The 20098-nt window shown below is 43.3% G+C and overlaps 1 protein-coding gene across 12 annotated transcripts in view; it reads right to left on the reverse strand.

The window, feature by feature from the left end:
• Positions 1–686: 686 nt before the first annotated feature.
• Positions 687–20098, reverse strand: part of LOC5509332 (serine/threonine-protein phosphatase 6 regulatory ankyrin repeat subunit B) — a 44216-nt gene continuing 24804 nt past the window's right edge. For 10 of the 12 annotated variants that reach the window (XM_048725853.1, XM_048725850.1, XM_048725854.1 and 7 more), the window contains 32 exons: positions 19820–19939; positions 19047–19148; positions 18843–18944; positions 18485–18583; positions 18218–18316; positions 17789–17890; positions 17535–17636; positions 16637–16738; positions 15611–15739; positions 15188–15313; positions 14197–14319; positions 13802–13900; positions 12229–12327; positions 11651–11752; positions 11083–11181; positions 10424–10525; positions 9744–9842; positions 9364–9465; positions 8980–9078; positions 8526–8627; positions 8326–8355; positions 8142–8249; positions 7567–7764; positions 7115–7213; positions 6436–6543; positions 5975–6112; positions 5720–5878; positions 5087–5396; positions 4581–4741; positions 3560–3788; positions 2709–3040; positions 687–2395 (listed from right to left, as the gene is read on the reverse strand). In XM_048725853.1, coding sequence (XP_048581810.1) covers positions 2021–2395; positions 2709–3040; positions 3560–3788; positions 4581–4741; positions 5087–5396; positions 5720–5878; positions 5975–6112; positions 6436–6543; positions 7115–7213; positions 7567–7764; positions 8142–8249; positions 8326–8355; positions 8526–8627; positions 8980–9078; positions 9364–9465; positions 9744–9842; positions 10424–10525; positions 11083–11181; positions 11651–11752; positions 12229–12327; positions 13802–13900; positions 14197–14319; positions 15188–15313; positions 15611–15739; positions 16637–16738; positions 17535–17636; positions 17789–17890; positions 18218–18316; positions 18485–18583; positions 18843–18944; positions 19047–19148; positions 19820–19939 — 4356 coding nt within the window. In that variant the 3' untranslated portion in view covers positions 687–2020. The remainder of the gene's footprint in view (positions 2396–2708; positions 3041–3559; positions 3789–4580; positions 4742–5086; positions 5397–5719; positions 5879–5974; positions 6113–6435; positions 6544–7114; positions 7214–7566; positions 7765–8141; positions 8250–8325; positions 8356–8525; positions 8628–8979; positions 9079–9363; positions 9466–9743; positions 9843–10423; positions 10526–11082; positions 11182–11650; positions 11753–12228; positions 12328–13801; positions 13901–14196; positions 14320–15187; positions 15314–15610; positions 15740–16636; positions 16739–17534; positions 17637–17788; positions 17891–18217; positions 18317–18484; positions 18584–18842; positions 18945–19046; positions 19149–19819; positions 19940–20098) is intronic. The other 2 variants (XM_048725858.1, XM_048725862.1) reach the window with 1 other exon arrangement.

Below are 20098 nucleotides of genomic sequence, written 5' to 3' on the forward strand. Positions count from 1 at the left end.
TAAAAATAACGTTTTTTTTTTTTTTTTCGATTCTTCGATTTATTACTCTTATAAGTAGCTTTCGCTAATACTAGGAGGCCGATTTGTTTATCGACAGTGTTAAGCACTGTCACTGGGGGTGGTCACTGCCAGAGGGTTTATTGCGTCCCCAGTGGTTCTTTTACGTCCCTTCGGTTCAGGTTTAGTATAGTACAGCTTGAAGAGACGGGACCTCCGGTTTAGTGTCCTTATCCGAGAAGACTGGAAACACGGGAGAATAACTTCAACTCACTTGTGACAAATTCGATTCAAGGCAGGAACCCGGAAAAAATCCCCAGTTTGAGCCAGGATTCGAACCTGGGCCACAGCGGTGAGAGGCCAACGCGCTAACACACTAGGCCACCCGTGCTTCCACTAAGACTGTCATTATCCGTTGGGCACCATAGAGTTTTAAAATGTCAGAAGAGTTAGCGACTTAGTGACAGGCTGACAAGTTTCTTGCATTTAAACAACAAAAAGGGCAATTAACATGTTTTCAAAAAATTGAAGAGTAGGGCTAAAAGAAGATAGTTGAATGGAAGCAAAGGGAGTTGTTGCTGTTTTTCTTATTTGCCAACTATAATAAGACGACACCAAAATGGCGAATATAGATTACTAGTTTTCACTTCCGCACCCTTGAAAACCTGAGAACAAGTAAAAGAAACACGAAATGCTGGATGATTTATTCAAATATTATACGAGTTTTGTGAATGCATATGAACGTCTTTTATTGTGATATATGGTAGCCTAAGACCGACCATTTTAAATCTAAGACGTCGGTAGCTAAAAGAAAAAAGAAAATAAAGCAGGCCAGAATCTTTAAAGAAAAATCAAATCAAAATAAAACCAGCTACCTCCACGTCAGATGTCACATAGTCGGTCTTAAGGCTAACGTCGTATTATTCATGAGCCGTATTCAATGCAAATGCACTCAAATGAAGATAAAACAATCGACTCGATTCATTCCTGCATTTACTGCTCATGGTTAATACGTCGTTTGAACTTAGCTTAACATACTTTATTTAAATTATATCATACATAAATGATTTGTTTATAATACGCAGCCACGGCGTTACGGAAGGTTTAGTGAAGTTTGTTAATTGCATAGCTGACTGAATAGCCCCGTGACAGCGAGGCTGAAAGACATCTAGCACGAATAGAGCACGATTGAGACGAATAGAGCAATCTGGGACGAATAGAGCAGTCTGAGACGAATAGAATACGTTAAGGGATATAATATTACTAGAACTTTTTCCGTTCTAGCCCCTTTTAAAGCTCATTTTATTGAGATTGTTGAAATAACAAAGTAGGTTCTCTATTTTAGTAAATGCAATATTTCTCGCCTCGCTTGCCACGCTCGCTCTTGATGATATCGTGTTGTGTTGTTCAATGTGAAAGGTTTGTGTAAACTCTGGTTTACTGCTGCTTTGTTGGTTACATATATATTTGTTTTCATTTGGTGTTTATTTTTCGATAACTATAATGGAACTTTGTATTCTAGCTCAAACTCTAAATTTGTGGCCAATCGAAATTTTGATTATTCTCAGGTGTTTAACGACTTAAAAAATCATTTCAAGCAATGATTCTTAATACTTGGCAGTCCCTTATTCACTGTCAAAAAGTCTCACAAAGGATGCGTACCTAATAGCGACTTTAAGCATACTACTTATGCTGGTGTTTAAAGAATTATGTGCGTGATGAATTTGACGAATTATTAAAAAAAGAAGCTGTATTGCAACCATTGCGCTTGATATAAAAACTGCTGATTAAAGCTCGATCACTTGCCCATGATCCTTTGCATGCTGAGCTAGAGCAACTTACTTAAAAAATAATACCCGCTATGGGTATTATTGGATTTTTTTTCTACGGATTATGGGTAAAACCAGGACGCTAAGCATCATGGGTATGGTGATGAACCAAAGCATTGCAAAGACTGGTGGGTATTTTGTGCCTGAGTATTTGCGAGTCTGCATGTACGAGTTACACAAGAACCAAATAATTATCATACTCTGAGCTTATTTACGATACTGATCTTTTGGGAAGCGAGGCCAATAGTTTGTTGAAAGTCGAGCTTTTCGTCTTTAGGACCTCCCATTGGTGCACCTAACGCATTCTTCGCCATGGTTATATTTTTCTTTTTGCTAATCGCCTTTTCACCCGTGATATCCAAGTATTTGTCGACCATCTGAGGCCAGTCGACCACGCTGTAGATGCGGTTATCAGACGAATTACCCGCCCTGCCGCTTTCAAGGCGAAGCTGTAGCAACTCGGTGTCGACCTTGCTCTTGCGTGACGCGCGACGCCGCTTGGCGCTGTGCTTTTGTTGGTTGTCCCGCATCAGGTTGATAATGTTTGTCCTGCAGCAGTTACAGCGAACCTAGCGAACGAATGATTGAATCACAATTAGTTAAGCTGCGCTTTACTTACAACATTTGATATAATGGCATGGCACCATTGCGCTACAAACATAACAATGGAATCCCGAGCCAGGAAATATCTCTGGGGGAAAGCAAAAGCAATGAGCTATGTTTTGTAGTTTGCATTACTTTACAGACTGAGAATAGGGTGGCGATAGGTCTTGAAAAGTAAAAAGGCATTTATCATAGAATAACTAAGAGCTACAGAAAGTCATGGGTCCTACGAAACATCCACGGGGTATGCAATTCAAAATTTATCGGATACGTTTTTACCTTGTAGATGACCCTCGCTAGGTGGACAATGTGGGTAAAAAGGTTAATCGGCGGCGGCTGGGACACTTGTAGCTCCATGGACCGGATCAGCTTGGCCCGTCCGTATTTCCACTCCACGTCCGACTTCTCCTGCAGCCGTTGGTACGTGTCACTCATCATGGCAATGAGCAGGTTGATGAGGATGATCATGCAGAGCACGTTGTACACGCCGAAGACGGCCTTGGCGATCTGGTGGGCGCCTGACGGGTACCCACTCCCGGTGGCGAGGTTGTCTGATTGGTTCGTTAATCCGAAGAGCGCGAAGAACAAGAGCTCGCAGATGTGCACGAAGCCTGATCACGAGAAGATTACTTACAATCAACTTTTACTTTGAACAGTTAACTTAGTCATTTCACCCATGGGACCTCCCTTGCACACTGTGCTCCGTACGATGCGCTCTACGCTTGTTATAGGGCCCTGGTATTTCAAACTCAGATTACTCTTGCACTATAGCCAACTGATGCTCTCTCAAGACATCCATGGGGATGAAAAAGGTGTCATTTATGTCCATTTAGGACACCAAAACAACCCCGTTTTTTTTTTTTTTGGGGGGGGGGGGGGGGCGTGGTTTGAAATTTCAATCGGGTCAGCTAATTTTAATTTACCGCCTGTCACTCAACTTACTCGTCGGGTAAGAAACTGTTCGGGTTTATTATAAATTTCACCGGGTGTCGGGGAGGCTAAAAGCTCGTCGGGTAGGCTGAAAATTTCAGTCGGGTCGGGATCTGTTACAAAGGTGTGCACCAAAGAAACAGGATAATTTAATTCGACTGACGAGGATCTTTTGGCTTTGATATGATAACCGTTTTTACCTTGATTAATGGTCTTGATATGATAACCGTTCTCCTCACGGTCGATAGGTTTGTAGACGGCCGCAAGTTGCAGCGCAAAGCCGACGATAAAGAGGAGCATGATGACGAGGAAGCGCAAGACGTCGACGACAAGATGGCCGATGATCACGCCCCACGGTCCGAACAGCTGATGAATTGACAGAAACTCCAGGAGCTGGACCACGCACAGAACCATGGCTAGCGCAAGGATCTGTTAACCAACAAAAAAAAAACATAGCATAGCAAAACTCTATGGACCAACATCAAATGACGGCGTTCTAGAATTGAGTATATGAATATATTTTGTACCACGGCTAGGGCAAGGATCTTCAGACAAACCAGAAAAAGCCATTACATAAAAAAATCTATAGACCAAATGACATGACGGAAAAACATGACACGACGCTTCAAATAAGCCCATTTCTCATCGAATAAGGCGGAAAATTGTTTTTTTCTGGTAACTTATAGTAATCAAATATCAAGTGCGACTGTTTTTAAATTTATGCGAATTTTTGTTAAGTGTCATTGAAATTTGAGCTTTTCGTCCCTGAGCTCATACACAGAGCAAGGATAATCAAGGAAAAATTATCTTAAAAAGCCAAAATCTGGTTATGTGCACTTAGGCCTCACGTTATTTGTGTTTTAAAAATGAGTCCGTAATACAAGGAACCTATAGCCATTGTGAGAAATTGGACTTCTCTCTGTATCTGGAATTGCGCGTTTTCCAGGTTTTTCCGTCATGTCAGACCAAATAGAGATAGTGGCGTTCGGATTGAAGCCCAGAAAGGAAGACAATAGACAATAGACAATAAGCTCCTTCGACGAATGCCTAACGATGCCGGGATGACTGAATATATTAGGGTCGTATAATGGGGGATGGTGCCCCCTCAGGAATACACCCCCCCTGAATAAGGCATGCTATACTTCTAAGCACTAAGCTGAGTGCTGTTGACCACCAAACACGAGATAAAACATTTCCCTGAGGGACGGCCATTGGTATTACCTGGTTACGTGCGAATATTAGGGTGACCCTATCCATGTCGTCCAAGAAGACAGCGATGATGTGGCAAGCGATCCCTATCAGACTCAGAAACACCACCAGGACAGGGATCCAGTTCAACCCCTTGCGCTCGCGACCAGCCGTCAGCTCCGATAGGAAAATACCTGATGATTAAATAAAATCGGTTAAGTACCTGGTTGACATTGAATAAAATAGTAAAATAAAGGAAAAAATAATGCTCTAGCTAGTCAGGTAATCAATTAATCAACTTAATGTGTTCACAGATCTGGTCTTCAAACTTCTTCAGGCATTGGAGTGAGTCGAACACTGAACTCATGACGAAACGGGAGATTATCGGCGGATGTCGGAATAAATCGTAGATCCTTCATATATAAGTAAGTATGGTTAGGGTTGAAGACACTATAGTGAACCATATATGAATGACCTACCGAATAAATCCTCTCACTCCCCTAGCCCGCTACCCCTACCTCCCCCTCCCCCCTTCTAACCTGATATCCACACAACAAGCATCCACTCGTAGAATCTCGGCAGCAGATTCGCAGCGGACTGTTCCCAAGGCACCACGACAGTGAACGCCAGTAACACGATCAGGTACAGATGCGAGATGAGCTGGCAAATGAACTTGATGATTGGTATGTACTGGTACCGATTGAGCACAGGGAGGCTGAGGTACACCCAAAGTGGCGGGAAAATAAGCGCGACCAGGAAGAGAAGGATGAATTTCCAGTCAGCCCAGTTCAGCTCTCCGTACCAGATCTCGGTTACGTATTGCTGGACAATGCTGTGCGACACGCATTCCTGGAATGAAATTGCTACTGTCATGCAACTGTCATCTTTCATGGAAAAGCTCACGAACAATTCTCTGATGGCGGTACTTGTTTTGACGCACAATGCATAAAGGCATAACCAGGTTAGATAACAAATTAATTCATGTAACAAGTGAAATCCAGTGTACATAGTGCCCATGTTATCCAGGTTAGTCTTTATTGACATACCACATGGTTGCTGTGTTACCCAGGTTAGTCATTATTGACATACCACATGGTGCCCATGTTATCCAGGTTAGTCTTGATTGACAAACCACATGGTGGCCGTGTTATCCTCAAGCTTAACAACCTCACCTTCTGGTCGCACGTAATCAGGAAGTCTAGGAAAGCAGTGTTCTGCGCGTCCAGAGAGTTGAGCACTACCTCCGAGTTATCCGCACACGAAACCGTGATCAAGTGATTTGACATGGACTGACAAACCATGCTTGCTTCGCGAAGAGCTTCCAGGTATTCCTAGGGGAGGGGTGGGTAAAGCAATAAGTATTACAAAGGCCGAACTGTGGGGGGGGGATGAGGAGGTATTCGCATATGAGACTGGTAAATGTTTACCTTGTTTTTGTTCGCTTCATTGCTAAAGTAATGAGCGAGCTGCGATGACACGTGGACCGGCGCGGGAGCCGACAGTACAAACGTCTTCAGCGGTTTCTGATCAACCTTACGAGCACAGATCACCAGGTCGAGAAGGAACTGCGCATAACAAATATATCAGCATTTTAATGTCTGTTTCTGTCTGTCTAGCGCGTCGCATTCAATACAAGAAAACAAGTTCTTGCATAACGTCTTTTAAAAGTAAATGGTTATGGCATTGTGCTAGTTTGTATTTATGAACTAATAAAGACGTGCGTTGGTAGCGTGAGGATAATAAAATGCTTTGGGCGTAAAATATTGCAGCATGACAAAAGTAGGAATTAAGTTGTATTACTAATGACACAATGCCTGTACAAAGTGCGTCATAAAATATAGAAGCATATATGAGAAGAACAAAAAAAACATACATGAAATGTTCTTACCGCCTTATCTTTGCTCAGTTTCTCATGATCGAGTTGTTGGGTCAACAGGAACTCTACCACGTCAAGGTTACGGCGACGCGCGGCCAGGCAAATGGGCGCACCCTTTTTCTACAAGCGTGCAATCAAACGACGTGAGTGCCACAATGGATAGTCAAGAGGTTATACGGCCTTAATGTGGCATTTTTAGCACGACACATCGGCGCGCACTTTTTCTACGAGCCTGTAAATCAGGCCATGTGAGTGAAATGGTGAAGTAATGCTATGTTGTTCGTACTATGGTGGCTTTTTTTGTATGTTGCGGTTTTAGATGGTGTTGTGTGGTGTGTTTATCATGGCGTTGTGTTACGTGGAGGGCTTTTGTATATCGCGTTGTGAGATGTGTTGTGTGGTGTTTTTATAGCGTTGTTTGATGTAGAGTACACATACAGTACAATGTAGTATAGTAATAGTGTAGCGGGCTTTCGTGTTGTTGTGTGACCAGATGGGTTTTCTCCTCTGATATAGTGACCAACAGCTATATTAGAACGGCGTGTTTCACTTCAATGTGGTGTGTAGTGAAATGAATGTGGAGTGGAATGGCGTGAGATGTAAAACGCGCTTTGGTAGGTTATAGATGGTTCAGACGATGCTGTGTAGCATTCTATAGTGTAATCTCACTAATCTGTCATTTGCCACGTACGTTGTTGACGCAGACTGTCGACGCGCCGTACTCGGTCAGGAGCCTGGTGACCGTGAGGCAGCCTGCTTCTGCCGCTAAGTGTATGGGGGTGTTTCCATCCTGGGACAGAACAAAATTTGCAAAAACGCGTAGATCAAATAACAATATACCACTAACCAAATACTAACCCTGTTACTCGCTACCACCTTCCCCGCCCCCTATTAAAGCCGCGTTGTCACCAGTTTACTTCCGGTCGATTACGTAACAATATCCGATGATTTTTAAGGGGAAAATATTTCAAAATATTAAAAGCAGTGTGTATATTGGAAGTTCCTTTGAGGATGTGATTGATAATTTAGACCATATGGCCTGTTAAATATCTCGGATTCTAATAGATTCTTTTGTCTTTTAACGGTTGAGGTTTCCGTCGGTCCTCCGGAAGAAAAGTGGTGACAAAGCAGCTGGTAAAATACCTCGTTGACAGCGTTGATGTCTGAGCCCTGACCAATCAGCAGCGCCACCAGCTCCTTGTACCCATTCGCCGCCGCCATGTGGAGCGGGGTGTAGCCATGCTTGTCGCGCATGTGCAGTGGCGCCGTGGATTTACTGATCAGGGTACTAACCACCTCGATGTGTCCTCCAAGAGCGGCGTAGTGAAGAGCCGTGCGCTCCTAGGGGAGGTGTCGATAGGTAATTATTAGGGATATACCATTGGATATTTAAAGGGGGAGGGAGGTGGCTTTCCCATCTTATATAAACGATATATTTCTTTGACTAGAAGCGTTGCTAAAATTATAAAAAGCCCTCTACTACCCCGGGTTTCAGAGTTTATGCCACCGTCGAAAACTGTGACGGACAACAGTCAACTTTTGTATCTCGGTTTGTGTAACTCTCAACAATACAAAATGGTCTTATTTGTGGCTCTTGCTGAATTTTCTTTATCCAAGCTTTGTCCAAATTGTTCGTACGCCCCCCCCCCCCCCCCCCCTTCCGTGATTCATTTCTTCCGTAAGGTAACTCGCACACCGTTCTTCTAGCTCTCCCTCACCATTTCCTTAGTGGTCGCATCCATCTTCACCCCTGGGTGGTTCATCAGCAGCCGAATCATCGCGGGGTCTCCATTCTGAGCTGCGAGGTGGAGCGGAGTGAAGCCTTGCTGGAAAAAGGAATATGAGTACAACTGAGACAAAATACTAGGTCAATTGTACAATAATTTATAAACATAAACTTACATCAATGCCCTCTTCTTTTTCCTTTGGATTCTGAAAATACAAAAACAAATTAATCCATATTTCAATTCTTAGACACTGAAAATAGTTTTAATGCTCCGATGCCCCGTCAAACCAATGACTCTTGCTGGGTCCTCTACTAGGGTAAAGACCCAACTTATATTAACAATAGCCACGTATTATTGCCTTCTAGAATAACACACCTGGCTTATAAACGTGCCTGTCTGCGGTGCCCTGGAGAGGACCTCTTGTAGAACAGACAGCTGACCGTACAAAGCTGCGATGTGAACCGCTGTCAGACCAGTCTGCAGGATAAACACACACTATTAAGGAAATGATGAAAGAAACCCATGTAGTCTTAAACTCTCAGGCAATTCTCTAAGCAATGTTTGGAGAACAGCGCGGTCCATGATGACCGCTATATCACCATGTGTATTGCGTGACTTATAGCGGTACCCTGACACATACCGCGAGGATGGAGTGGATTGCGTGACGTATAATAGTGCCCATGCCGTGAGGCTGTTGTGGATTGCGTGACGTATAATAGTGCCCTAACCTATGCCGTGAGGCTTGTGTGGATTGCGTGACGCACAATAGTGCCTATGTCGTTAGGCTTGTACAGATTGTGTGACGTATAATAGTGCCCAGGCCCCTTACCTTGCTGCTCGGTATATCGATAGATACCATATCCCACAGCATGTTGACTACCTTGATCTGACCGAACTTGGAGGCGAGTAACATGACACTCATGCCATCCTACAACACACAGCAAGGGTAAACATGGCGCTCATGCCATCCAACAACACATAGCAAGGGTAAACATGGCGCTCATGCCATCCAACAACACATTGCAAAGGTAAGCATGGCGCTTATACCATCCAACAACACATAGCAAAGGTAAATATGGCGCTTATGCCATCCTACAACATAGAAAAGGCAAACATGACACTCATGCCATCCTACAACACATAGCAAAGGTAAACATGACGAGGGACGATACACCTTTCGGTACATGTAAAGGGTGCAATAAACGCAACTCACAGAGTCCTCCTGTGTTGCTGAAGCTCCGGACTCGAGTAAGAATTCCACAACTTCAGTGTGACCGTTACGTGCTGCTAGTAACAAGGGACGAGACAACACCGTCTGGAAGCACAAGTACAGGGTTAGAACGGGACGCGGCCACCTTAAAGAGGATCACTCAGGGGCTGGTTATGGGGGAGGGGTAAAGGATTGTGATAGGGTAGGGGACGAGACAAGAGCGTCTGATGAAATTTGAAACACATGGCTAGATCTGGGAGTGGACACCTTGAAGAGGGTGTATTCCGGTATTAAAAGGTCGGAGCGATCGCCGCAACACAAATTATTGCACACAACGAGAGACTAGAAAAACATTTTAAACGGAGAGACTGTCAAAATCTTACTTTGTCGGTTAAGCACTGGGCGAAGTTGATGCTGACGAGTTTTCTGATGACCCGGATGCTACCAGTGGAGGCGGCGAGAAGCATCGCCGTCATACCTTGCTGCAAATGACATCACAGGGATCATATCATCATCAGCTTGAAAACCCTGTCTTCAAGGTTGCATGGAGACGACCCTCAAGGTGCATTCATAAATATTCCCTAAGATCACGCTGTCCCTCCCTCCGGGGTGAATACTTACAGATTCCCGGACTTCATGGGAAGTACGCGGGAGAATTTTAAGTTCTAGTATGCAAACACTACCATTATTTATTAGATGTTTTTTAATGCATTATTAAATGTATTATTAGCATAATAACTTAGTATGGATGCTGTAATTAAAACACAGTCATTTACCTAATATTTACTTGCATTACTTACTTATTTTTGCAATTTCTTATTTATTTAGTTCATCAAATTGTTCGAGTTAAGTATTGGTAGAAAAGGAATAGGAAGCTACCAGAATCTCTCTTTTGAAGGTAAATAGTATCGCGTATGAAATATTATTATACATGAGCGATCAGTGCGACTCTTAACGTTACCCCAGCCTTTGTATCATGTTTGATTGTATGATTAACAAGTTGCGACTCTAACGTTAACTTTAGTATTTGTATCATGTATGATTGACAAGTGGCGAGTCTTACGTTGTTAACTTGAGTCATTGATTCCGGTATCAGGTCATGAAAAAGCTCGACAGCCTCGTCGTGGTCGTATAAAGCCGCGTAATGGACAGGTATCATTCCATGCTGAAAAGACAGAATAGAATACGGTTATTAGCCGTAGTTATCCGCCACCTTTCTATCGTCATATTACAAACATTATCTTACTGGACCCAATATCTCTTCGCTGGAGCTGGGTCCCCTCACCCCCTACTCACCACCGTGCCCCATTGAGCAGGGTCCCCTCCTAACCCAATTCACCACCGTGCCCCATTGAGCAGGGTCCCCTCCTAACCCAATTCACCACCGTGCCCCCTAGAGCAGGGTCCCCATCCCAACACAATTCACCACCGTGCCCCCTAGAGCAGGGTCCCCTCCTAACCCAATTCACCACCGTGCCCCATTGAGCAGGGTCCCCTCCTAACCCAATTCACCACCTTGTCCCCTAGAGCAGGGTCCCCATCCCAACACAATTCACCACCGTGCCCCCTAGAGCAGGGTCCCCTCCTAACCCAATTCACCACCGTGTCCCCTTGAGCTGGGTCCCCCACCCCTACTCCTCGTGAGCTAGCTTGACCTGTCCGTCAGATGACCTGTCCGTGGTCGGCCTCACCATCACCCCTGTCCTATCCATCCATACTCACCGAGTCCACTATAGCTGGGTCTGCCCTGAGGTCTATTAGCAGCCGGCAGACGTCTACGTGACCTTTCTCAGCGGCAAAGTGAAGAGGAGTGCGGTTATCCTACAAAACAACAAAACAATACCAATAGGGGACTTGCGCTAAGAGATCTTTGGGTGGCAAATTCAAAACAAAATTATCAAACAAAAAAAATCAGAAATGACTGCGCCCGTCACACCAGAGAGCGACGAAGAAATAAAATCTTTAAATGAAACTAAACCCTTTCTGAAAAAAAAAGAGATCTGTTTTTTTTGTAAGCGCTGAATAAGTTGCTTTTTGTTGCTGTTATTTTGCCACTTAAAGCCTGAGGACGCGCTAGTTTGCCACCCAAACAGTCACGTGATCTCTTAGCGAAAGTCCCCTATTTCTACATTTTTGCGTTACAACTGTTGCTTGCGCCAAGAGCGTGGCGGTTAAGGTAACTATACATGTGCGATGAAATGTTAATACACAGGGAAATCATTTGTTTGTAATTTCTTTGTGAGAGTATTTAGCTGGTACAAGTTTTTCGCTGTCTCGCTGGATCACTCACCATGGTAAAGGAATCGACGACTGCGTTAAATTTAGTGACGAGAGACTTGACGAACGTAGTGTAGCCCTTCTCAGCCGCAAGATGCAATGGAGACAAACCGATCTAAAAAGGACGAATAAAATTTAGAACGCTCTTCATCCGGAAAAAAATAAGCATTTCCTCCGCATCATAACACGTTTCTACAAGAAGTTTAAATTGTCCTCGCTACGTAAAACGAAATTCTGCAACGTAGAACACTTCTCCTAACATAAAACTAATAATATAGCATTTAATTTTAATCTAAAGCGCCAGCCCCCTTAACTATTCCTAACCTCCGAAAGAGGGTGTGGCTAAGGTACCCCACTAGATACAGGTCCTACAGCCGGTCCTATAGATGAGATTCGCCCCTTCGTGCAACGCGACCACACCTCTCCACACGTAATTATTATTATTATTATTATTATTATTCACAGGTATATATTATTATTATTATTATTATTATTATTATTCACACGTATATATTATTATTATTATTATTATTATTATTATTATTATTATTATTATTATTATTCACACGTATATATTATTATTATTTATACCTTGGTCCTTCCGTTGACGTACGCCTTATGAGTCAGCAGTTCGATAGCGATGTCCACGTGACCAAAGGACGCAGAGTGATGAAGCGCAGTGCTGCCCGTCTGGGAACCAATCAGAACCAATCGTTAGAAATTCCTCTTGAGAAGCAAAGAAACCAGTCGGGTCGCACGTAAAACATAAGTCTTGACAAGTCTAGGGCAACGATATGATCGCAACTTAAAATCTATTTTTGGCAAGTACAGAGAACCAAAAAGACCACGCGTTAGAAGCTACTATTGACAAATACATAGTAATCAGTCTTGCACCTAAAATTTGTCCAGATATTTATTTTGAATATCTAATGTTACTGTAGTTGGTTTTTTCCCGTATATTCTGATCACAGTAAACCCTGCATATGAAAAACCTAGTTATCTTTTCAAGCTAGCCTACCAGGTTCAAATTTAAATAGTGCATATAGAGGCATTAGGCTTCTAGCTTCTTATCTGAATATACAAAGATGGAGGAGGAGGCAGTTATTTCGGAAAACCGTAATGACGCCAAAAAGGGTAATGATTAAAAGCTGTTAAAGTTGTTATAGAAAAATAATATTGTGTATGTTTGTTTCAGCTTTGTTATGTTGGGACACTTGTTAGTAATTTTGCCCTGGATACCTTATGTCAAATGACTTTTTTTTTTTTAAACATTTTTTCCACTTACATTTTTGTTATTTTTTAAACTGAATTGTTTAATTAAATGATTTGTCAAATTCATAATAACGTCTTTTCCTTGGTGTTTCTAAATTACTCTAATTTCTCCAGTATTAACCCCTGAAGTAGGTGGAATTTAAACGGCCATTTTGTAAAAACAGGGAGGAGGGGGTTGAAATCACCCGTTTAGTTACCCAATTCGTAGGGGTAAATAACAAAATAGGGAGTAAAAATTGACTCCCATTTTGAGGGTGAATTGTACTCTTTTAATGGCGTAACTACAAGTAACCTAGTAAATTACTCCAATTAGCTACCCCCTAAAGTGGGTAAAATCTACTCCCTTCAGAGAGTAGGAAAAAAAGGAGTAAAAAATAACTCCATTTTGAGGGTAAATTGTACTCCTTTAATGGAGTAATAGCAAGCAACCTAGTAAATCACTCCCTTTAGTTACTCCCCTACAGGGGTAAAATCTACTCCCTTGAGAGAGTAGAAAAAAGGGAGTAAAAAATTACTCCAAAAAGAGAGTCATTTTGTACCTCTGTTTTTTACTCCCTTTTTGGAGTTAAAACTACTCTCTGAAACTAACAATGCAGGGAACCAATAGGATTGCGCGATAGAAACCCCTATTGAGAAGTACAGGGAACCAATACGGTCGCACGTTAGAAACCCCTATTAACAAGTTTAGGAAACCAACAAGATCGCGCGTTAGAAACTCCTACTGGCAAGTACAGGGAACCAATAAGATCGCGCGTTAGGAATCCCCTATTGAGAAGAACAAGGGACCAATAAAACTCGCGGTACAACGATCTTCTCGACAAGCACAAGAAGCAAATCAGATCTCGCGTTAGAACATAATCTCGAAAAGCCAATAAGAGGGTCCATCGGTTACCTCGTCAAACACGTCAACTCGAGCGTTATGCTTTAACAGGACTTTGACGACCTCCAAGTTCCCATGATGACCAGCGAGCATCAGAGGCGACGCGCCGATCTGCAATTTTAACAGAACATTTTAAACACTATAAAAGGGGAGGGGAGGTTCTTTTTCAAAGAGAGGGCCTTAATGACTCGTGTTTGACTTCGTCACGCAGCTTAGGATCAAAACTGTTAAGCGAGAATAAAGACCCCTGGGAAGGCAAGAACTAACAAAGCCCAACGCGCGTCAGACGGTAATCGGGCCCGGGACCCAGGCGCTTCCTGTCGGTAGACGATTAAGGGACCCGTCCACAAATAATGAAATGCTACGTTTGGCACAGTGGTAAGTGAAAAGGATTTGAAGACACTGACCTCTGTTGTGCTGTTGATCCCTGACTGAATGATGTGTAGAGGTACCGCGGTGCTTGTTAGCATCGCCTCCAGCACCTCGTGGTTACCAGACTTTGCCACCCAGTGAAGAGGGTTCTCTTTGCGCTAGTGATATGGACATATTAAATAGGCAAAAAGATTAGTTTATCCAGTAGGGGATTTACGCTAGTCAATAAGGTAAGGAGAACCTCCACCCAATGAAGAGGGCGCTCTTTGCGCTAGCGAGATATAAATACATAAATGAAAGCAAGGAGATGCGTTCCTCCTAGGGGAATTTACGCTAGTGAATAACAAGAAGAGTAAAAGAGTAAGGAGAGTGCACCCAACAAGTGAAGAGGGTTCTCTTTGCGCTAAAAATATAAAAATACTACAGAGTAAATAAAGAGATATAGTGTTATCCAGTTTAGGGGATTTGCTTCATATTAGTGGAAAACATAGCCTAAGAAAAGACCGTTCAATTAAGACAGCTTCACAGCTAAGAAACGAGAAAAAGTCATCCATTTAGGGGTGTACTTTCTATGCTAAGCAGAAAATATACAAGGAGAGTACGCTTTGCACGAGCTTCTCACAATAAAGAGTTTTCCTTTGCACTTACGGTTGCATCCTCACTAGCAAAAGAAATAGGATCTATAACTTCAATAACTAATACAAAACATTACCATAACCGAAAAAAATACTCTAAACCGTCCACCCCACCCTCCCCCAGCAAATTACAAAGGTACCCCCAAGGCAAGCCACACCCTCCCCGCCAGCACCTGGTAGGTCTCCAGGGACATGTTGGCGCCGTGTTCCACCCCCACCCTCCCCCAGCAAATTACAAAGACACCTAAGCCATACGCTTCCATCTGCATCCCCGCCACCCACCTGGTAGGTCTCCAGGGACACGATGACGCCGTGTTCCCCCCCTTCCCCGGAAAATTACAAAGGTACCCCTAAGGTGTAAGCCACACCCTTCGCTTTTCCCGCCACAAACCTGGTAGGTCTCCAGAGACATGATGGCGCCGTTTTCTAGAAGGAGTTCTGCTATTTTGACGACTGTTTCTCGGTTATTGTTTCGCTTTACTAAGCAACAAACCTGGTGTAACGCCGTCTCGCCTTTCTATGAATCATCCAAAGAATAAAGACACAAAGAGTTATTTATTTATATTACATCTTCAAGTCGTTGACTATGGTGGAATTGTTCTCGTAGACCGTAAATCCCTATGCAAATAAGATATTATTTTCAGTAGTGAACGCAATTCGCTTGAATCACTCCATATACTATAAAAATAAAATAAACGTCCCAATTATATGCTTTCATTTGCATTTATTATATTTGCATTGAACATGGCTCACAGATTATACGAAGTTTGAACGTAGCCTCGTAAAATCAGTACTCCTGTGGATCTATACTCACGTCATTCGGGATGTTGATAATGAGTCTCGCTAGAGAGAATGACTTATTCTTGAACAGTTTCTCTACCAGCATCTTGGCGATCTCGTAATACCCGTTAGCGGAAGCCTGGTGCAGAGGCGTCTCACCATTCTAGGAAAGAACATGAGAAATCTTCTTATGATCAAGTCAATAAAGGGTGAAACAATTTGCGAATGTCCACCACATGCACATGCCAGACGCTAAAGGTCGGTTCTCACGTGGACTTAAGCGCAAGAGCGGCGCACGTCATTTTCCAATTTGCGAATGTCCACCACATGCACATGCCAGACGCTAAAGGTCGGTTCTCACGTGGACGCAAGCGCAAGAGCGGCGCACGTCATTTTCCAATTTGCGAATGTCCACCACATGCACATGCCAGACGCTAAAGGTTGGTTCTCACGTGGACGCAAGCGCAAGAGAACGCAACTGCTTGATTTTCTTGCGCTTGCGCTTATGTTTGACTGATTCTCACTTGTGTTGTGCTTCTGTTTGCGCTTACGCTTGCGTCCTATGATCTGTTTTCTCTATCACGTGTTATGCACGTGTTTAATGCTCACAGTGACCACCACGCGCTAAGCACGTGCAGAATACTAGGCAGTAATCTCCATACCACCACGTGATATATCCACCTCGCCATGTGCTAACGTCGCGCCACTGCGTGATTTATCTATTTTATTACGTGTCTAGATTTGCTTCATCACATAGTCACTCCCATCACAGAGCCATGAAGAGTGCGATATACATTTAAGGGAAAGACAGAAAGTTATCAGTGAAAGTTATCAGTATCAGTGATCCCACACCACAACCGCGATGATACCACGTGATATATCTACTTCATTTTGTGATGTACACGTGCACAATAACTAACCAGTGATCTTCACACTACCACGTGATATATCTACTTCATTTTGTGCTGTGCACGTGCACAATAACTAACTAGTGATCTTCACTCTAACTACGTGATATATTTACTTCATATTGTGCTGTGCACGTGCTTAATAAACTGACCCGTGATCTTCGCGCCACCTCCACGTTTTCTTGAAGCAGGAGCTCGACGACTTCCAAGTTTCCATTCCTTGCGGCGACATGAAGTGCGCGCTCGCCGTTGCTCTAAAACGAATAGAAAGATGATATCAAACAAAACAATAGCCCCACAATAGCCTCTCCGAATCCCGTGCATATTTCTTTCGGTATCTCGTTATCCAAAACTCATCCCGTATCCAGACGGGTATGTCACGTAAATTCCGCATCCCGTGCATATTTCTTCCGATATCGTTATCCAAAACTCATTCCGTATCCCGACGGATATGTCACGTAAATTCCGCATCCCGTGCATATTTCTTCCGATATCTCGTTATCCAAAACTCATCCCGTATCCCGACGGATATGCCACGTAAATTCCGCATCCCGTGCATATTTCTTCCGATATCTCGTTATCCAAAACTCATTCCGTATCCCGACGGATATGTCACGTAAATTCCGCATCCCGTGCATATTTCTTTTGATATCTCGTTATCCAAAACTCATTCCGTATCCCGACGGATATGTCACGTAAATTCCGCATCCCGTGCATATTTCTTCCGATATCTCGTTATCCAAAACTCATCCCGTATCCCGACGGATATGTCACGTAAATTCCGCATCCCGTGCATATTTCTTCCGATATCTCTTTATCCAAAACTCATCCCGTATCACGACGGATATGTCACGTAAATTCCGCATCCCGTGCAAAAAAAAAAAAAAAGAATCACCACATCCTATAAAACATTTAATATAAATAACCCCAAAAAGTGTATTGGCGACAAATATTATCCTTGGATATTAGGATATATTTGGATACATTTGGATAATGGATATATTTTTGCTAGGTAACCCAATTTGAAAAATACAAGCAAGCACTTATTACCTCATTTTTTGTTTCAGGGTTGGCTCCACTTCTAATTAGAATGTCGGCCGCTTTTTCGCCGCCTTTCACTCTCGCGGCCATGTGAATCGCGGGCTCACAATCCTTGACAAGAAAACAATATCAAGTCAAGTAAATCTAAAAACAATGCTAGCGATGAGTAGCATAAGCCACGTAAATAGGCAAAGAAGTGATTTTAACAATAATACCAAAACTCAAATCGATGGTACAATGAGATGATGCTCTTTTCGTAATACCTTTCCTCCTCTCATCTCCTTGTCGGCCCCATACCCCAGCAATAATTGCACCACAGGGAGTCTCTTGAATGTGATGGCCATGTGAAGAGGTGTCATGTTTTCCTGAAACGTCCAGCATTTAGCTTTTTAAAGGATTGGTTGTAGGGTATGATGGCTCGTAAGAAATGGAGGCAAAGGGGGAAGGAGGTGATAGTAGTAAGAGAAAAGGAGAAAAAGGGGAGGAGACAAAGAGAAATAGGAGTTGGAGGGGAGGTAAAAAATGTGGTGGAAAAGGAAGGAGGGGAGAGGAGTAAGGAAGAAAGAGTATGGGAGTAGAGTGAGAAGAGGGAGGAGGAAAGAAGAGTTGGAGATAAGTTGGAAGAATGTGAGGAAAGAGGGAAAGGGAGATGGAAGTGGAGAGGTAGGGTGAGGAAAGATTTTGTCACCTACCTTGTTCTTGGCGTCAATAGGGACACCTTTTTCTAGCAACGCCTTGACAACAGTCACATGACCTTTTTTCGCAGCATTGTGGATGCACAGCGACCCATTCTATCAACAAAGAAAAGTTCGATAAATCGTTCTTCAAGATTTGAAGTTGAATAAGTGTGGTACGTACAACATTGACATATTTCCTACCCGACTTCTACTGATTTTTATAAGATATACTAGATGACATGATGCTGACATGATGAGCCAGTGGTACTTAAGCAGTGTTACCTTGTTGGGCATGCGCAGGGGAACGCCCCTTTTCATGATGGAAGTACATGTTTCGGAGTGCCCGCCTAAACAGGCTAAGTGTAGTAAGGTGTTTCCGTCCTGTAAAACACCACATATCATGAGTTAGCTCAAACAATGGCTGCAGTATATGTAATTGTCTCACGCATGACACGTGCTAGGTTAGCCACTGTCAGGAATTATTCGCGATTTCTTTTAAGAAGAAGAATAATCTGACGACTTTGCGCGCAGGATATCTCACAAAAAAAATCTAGACAGTCATTCATAAAGATAGTCATGTGGTTATCTAAGAAAATATATCTTTCAGTAATAGCTCTTCATGGGGGCGTTATTTGCGTACCTTGGAGCGTGCATTAATGTCGGCCCGGGCCTTATCAAGAAGGTAATCGACGACAGTAGTATGACCGCGCATTGCAGCCAGTAGCAACGGCGTGCGGTCTTCCTGTGATGGGAAACAAATAGCGAAATGAAGTATTCAGTAAATAAATAGATTTCCTACTAGATAAAACCAGATTTTTGAGGCGAGTAAAAACTGTATACTTACGATATCCTTGAGGTCTGCTCTCGCACGCATGCCATGTAATGTTCGGACCATGAGATCGTCCCCTTCGTACGCCGCGATATGCATCGGCGTTTGGCCGTCATCCTAAGACACGAGGCAAACAATTAAACATCATGGTCTCCCCTTTCTTGACACCCTCTTGACCCCCCCCCCCCCCCCAACATGCTCCTCTTATACTTCGCTCCTCTTGCCCCTCCTTTCTTCCATCTATTGTTTTTATTATCTTGTTAATTTCCCCTTTCCCTCTCTTATTTTTCCCATCTCCTCTCTTCCCTTCCCCTAAATATTCCCTAACCCCCTCTCTCTCCTATCCCCTATAGCCCCTCCTCCCCAAGATTATTTCTCCTCTCTTCCCTACCCTAGAGATTCCCTTTACACCCCCTTTCTCTCGTCTCCCCTACATACCCCTTCTCTCCAAGATGTACTTCCTTGCCTTTTATATCCTGCTTTCTCTCCTTTTCCATTAGCCTAAATATTCCCTTTTTCCCCCTTCCCCCTTTTTTATACTTTTCCTTTTCTCTACTTTTCCTATTATTCCCACTCTGTTAGAGATTTGCTTTTGTTTAATTTTTTCTCTTACAAAAATAAAATATCTGCGATCTCTTCAACACGTGCGCAATCATAACCAGATACCCAGAGGTCTTTGCAGGAATGCATGGTGCGCCAGTAGCTTAGCAACTTGCGGTAATAACAGTCACGTGACAAACGCTATCCTCCCCAGCCTCCCCCCATCATCTCCACCCCTCTTTACTTACGTTCTCGGCGTCTATTTCTGCTCCCCACTGCACCAGTAGCTTTGCCGCTTCCGGTTCCCTTTTTCTGGCCGCCATGTGAAGGACATTGTCTCCATTTTCCTGTCGGTGTCCAGCAATCTTCTGTCACACACAAATACCCAAGTGCACATGCAACAAAAGTGATTTAGAGCATGCGGCATAGGTAGGTTAGCAGGAGCGTAGTCATGGCAATGAAAGGGTTACATCGACATGCAGTATTAGTAGTTTTATCATGCTGGGCGTAATACGGGAACGGGTACT

Source organism: Nematostella vectensis, chromosome 4 (assembly GCF_932526225.1).
Source record: "Nematostella vectensis chromosome 4, jaNemVect1.1, whole genome shotgun sequence".
Lineage (NCBI taxonomy): Eukaryota > Metazoa > Cnidaria > Anthozoa > Actiniaria > Edwardsiidae > Nematostella > Nematostella vectensis.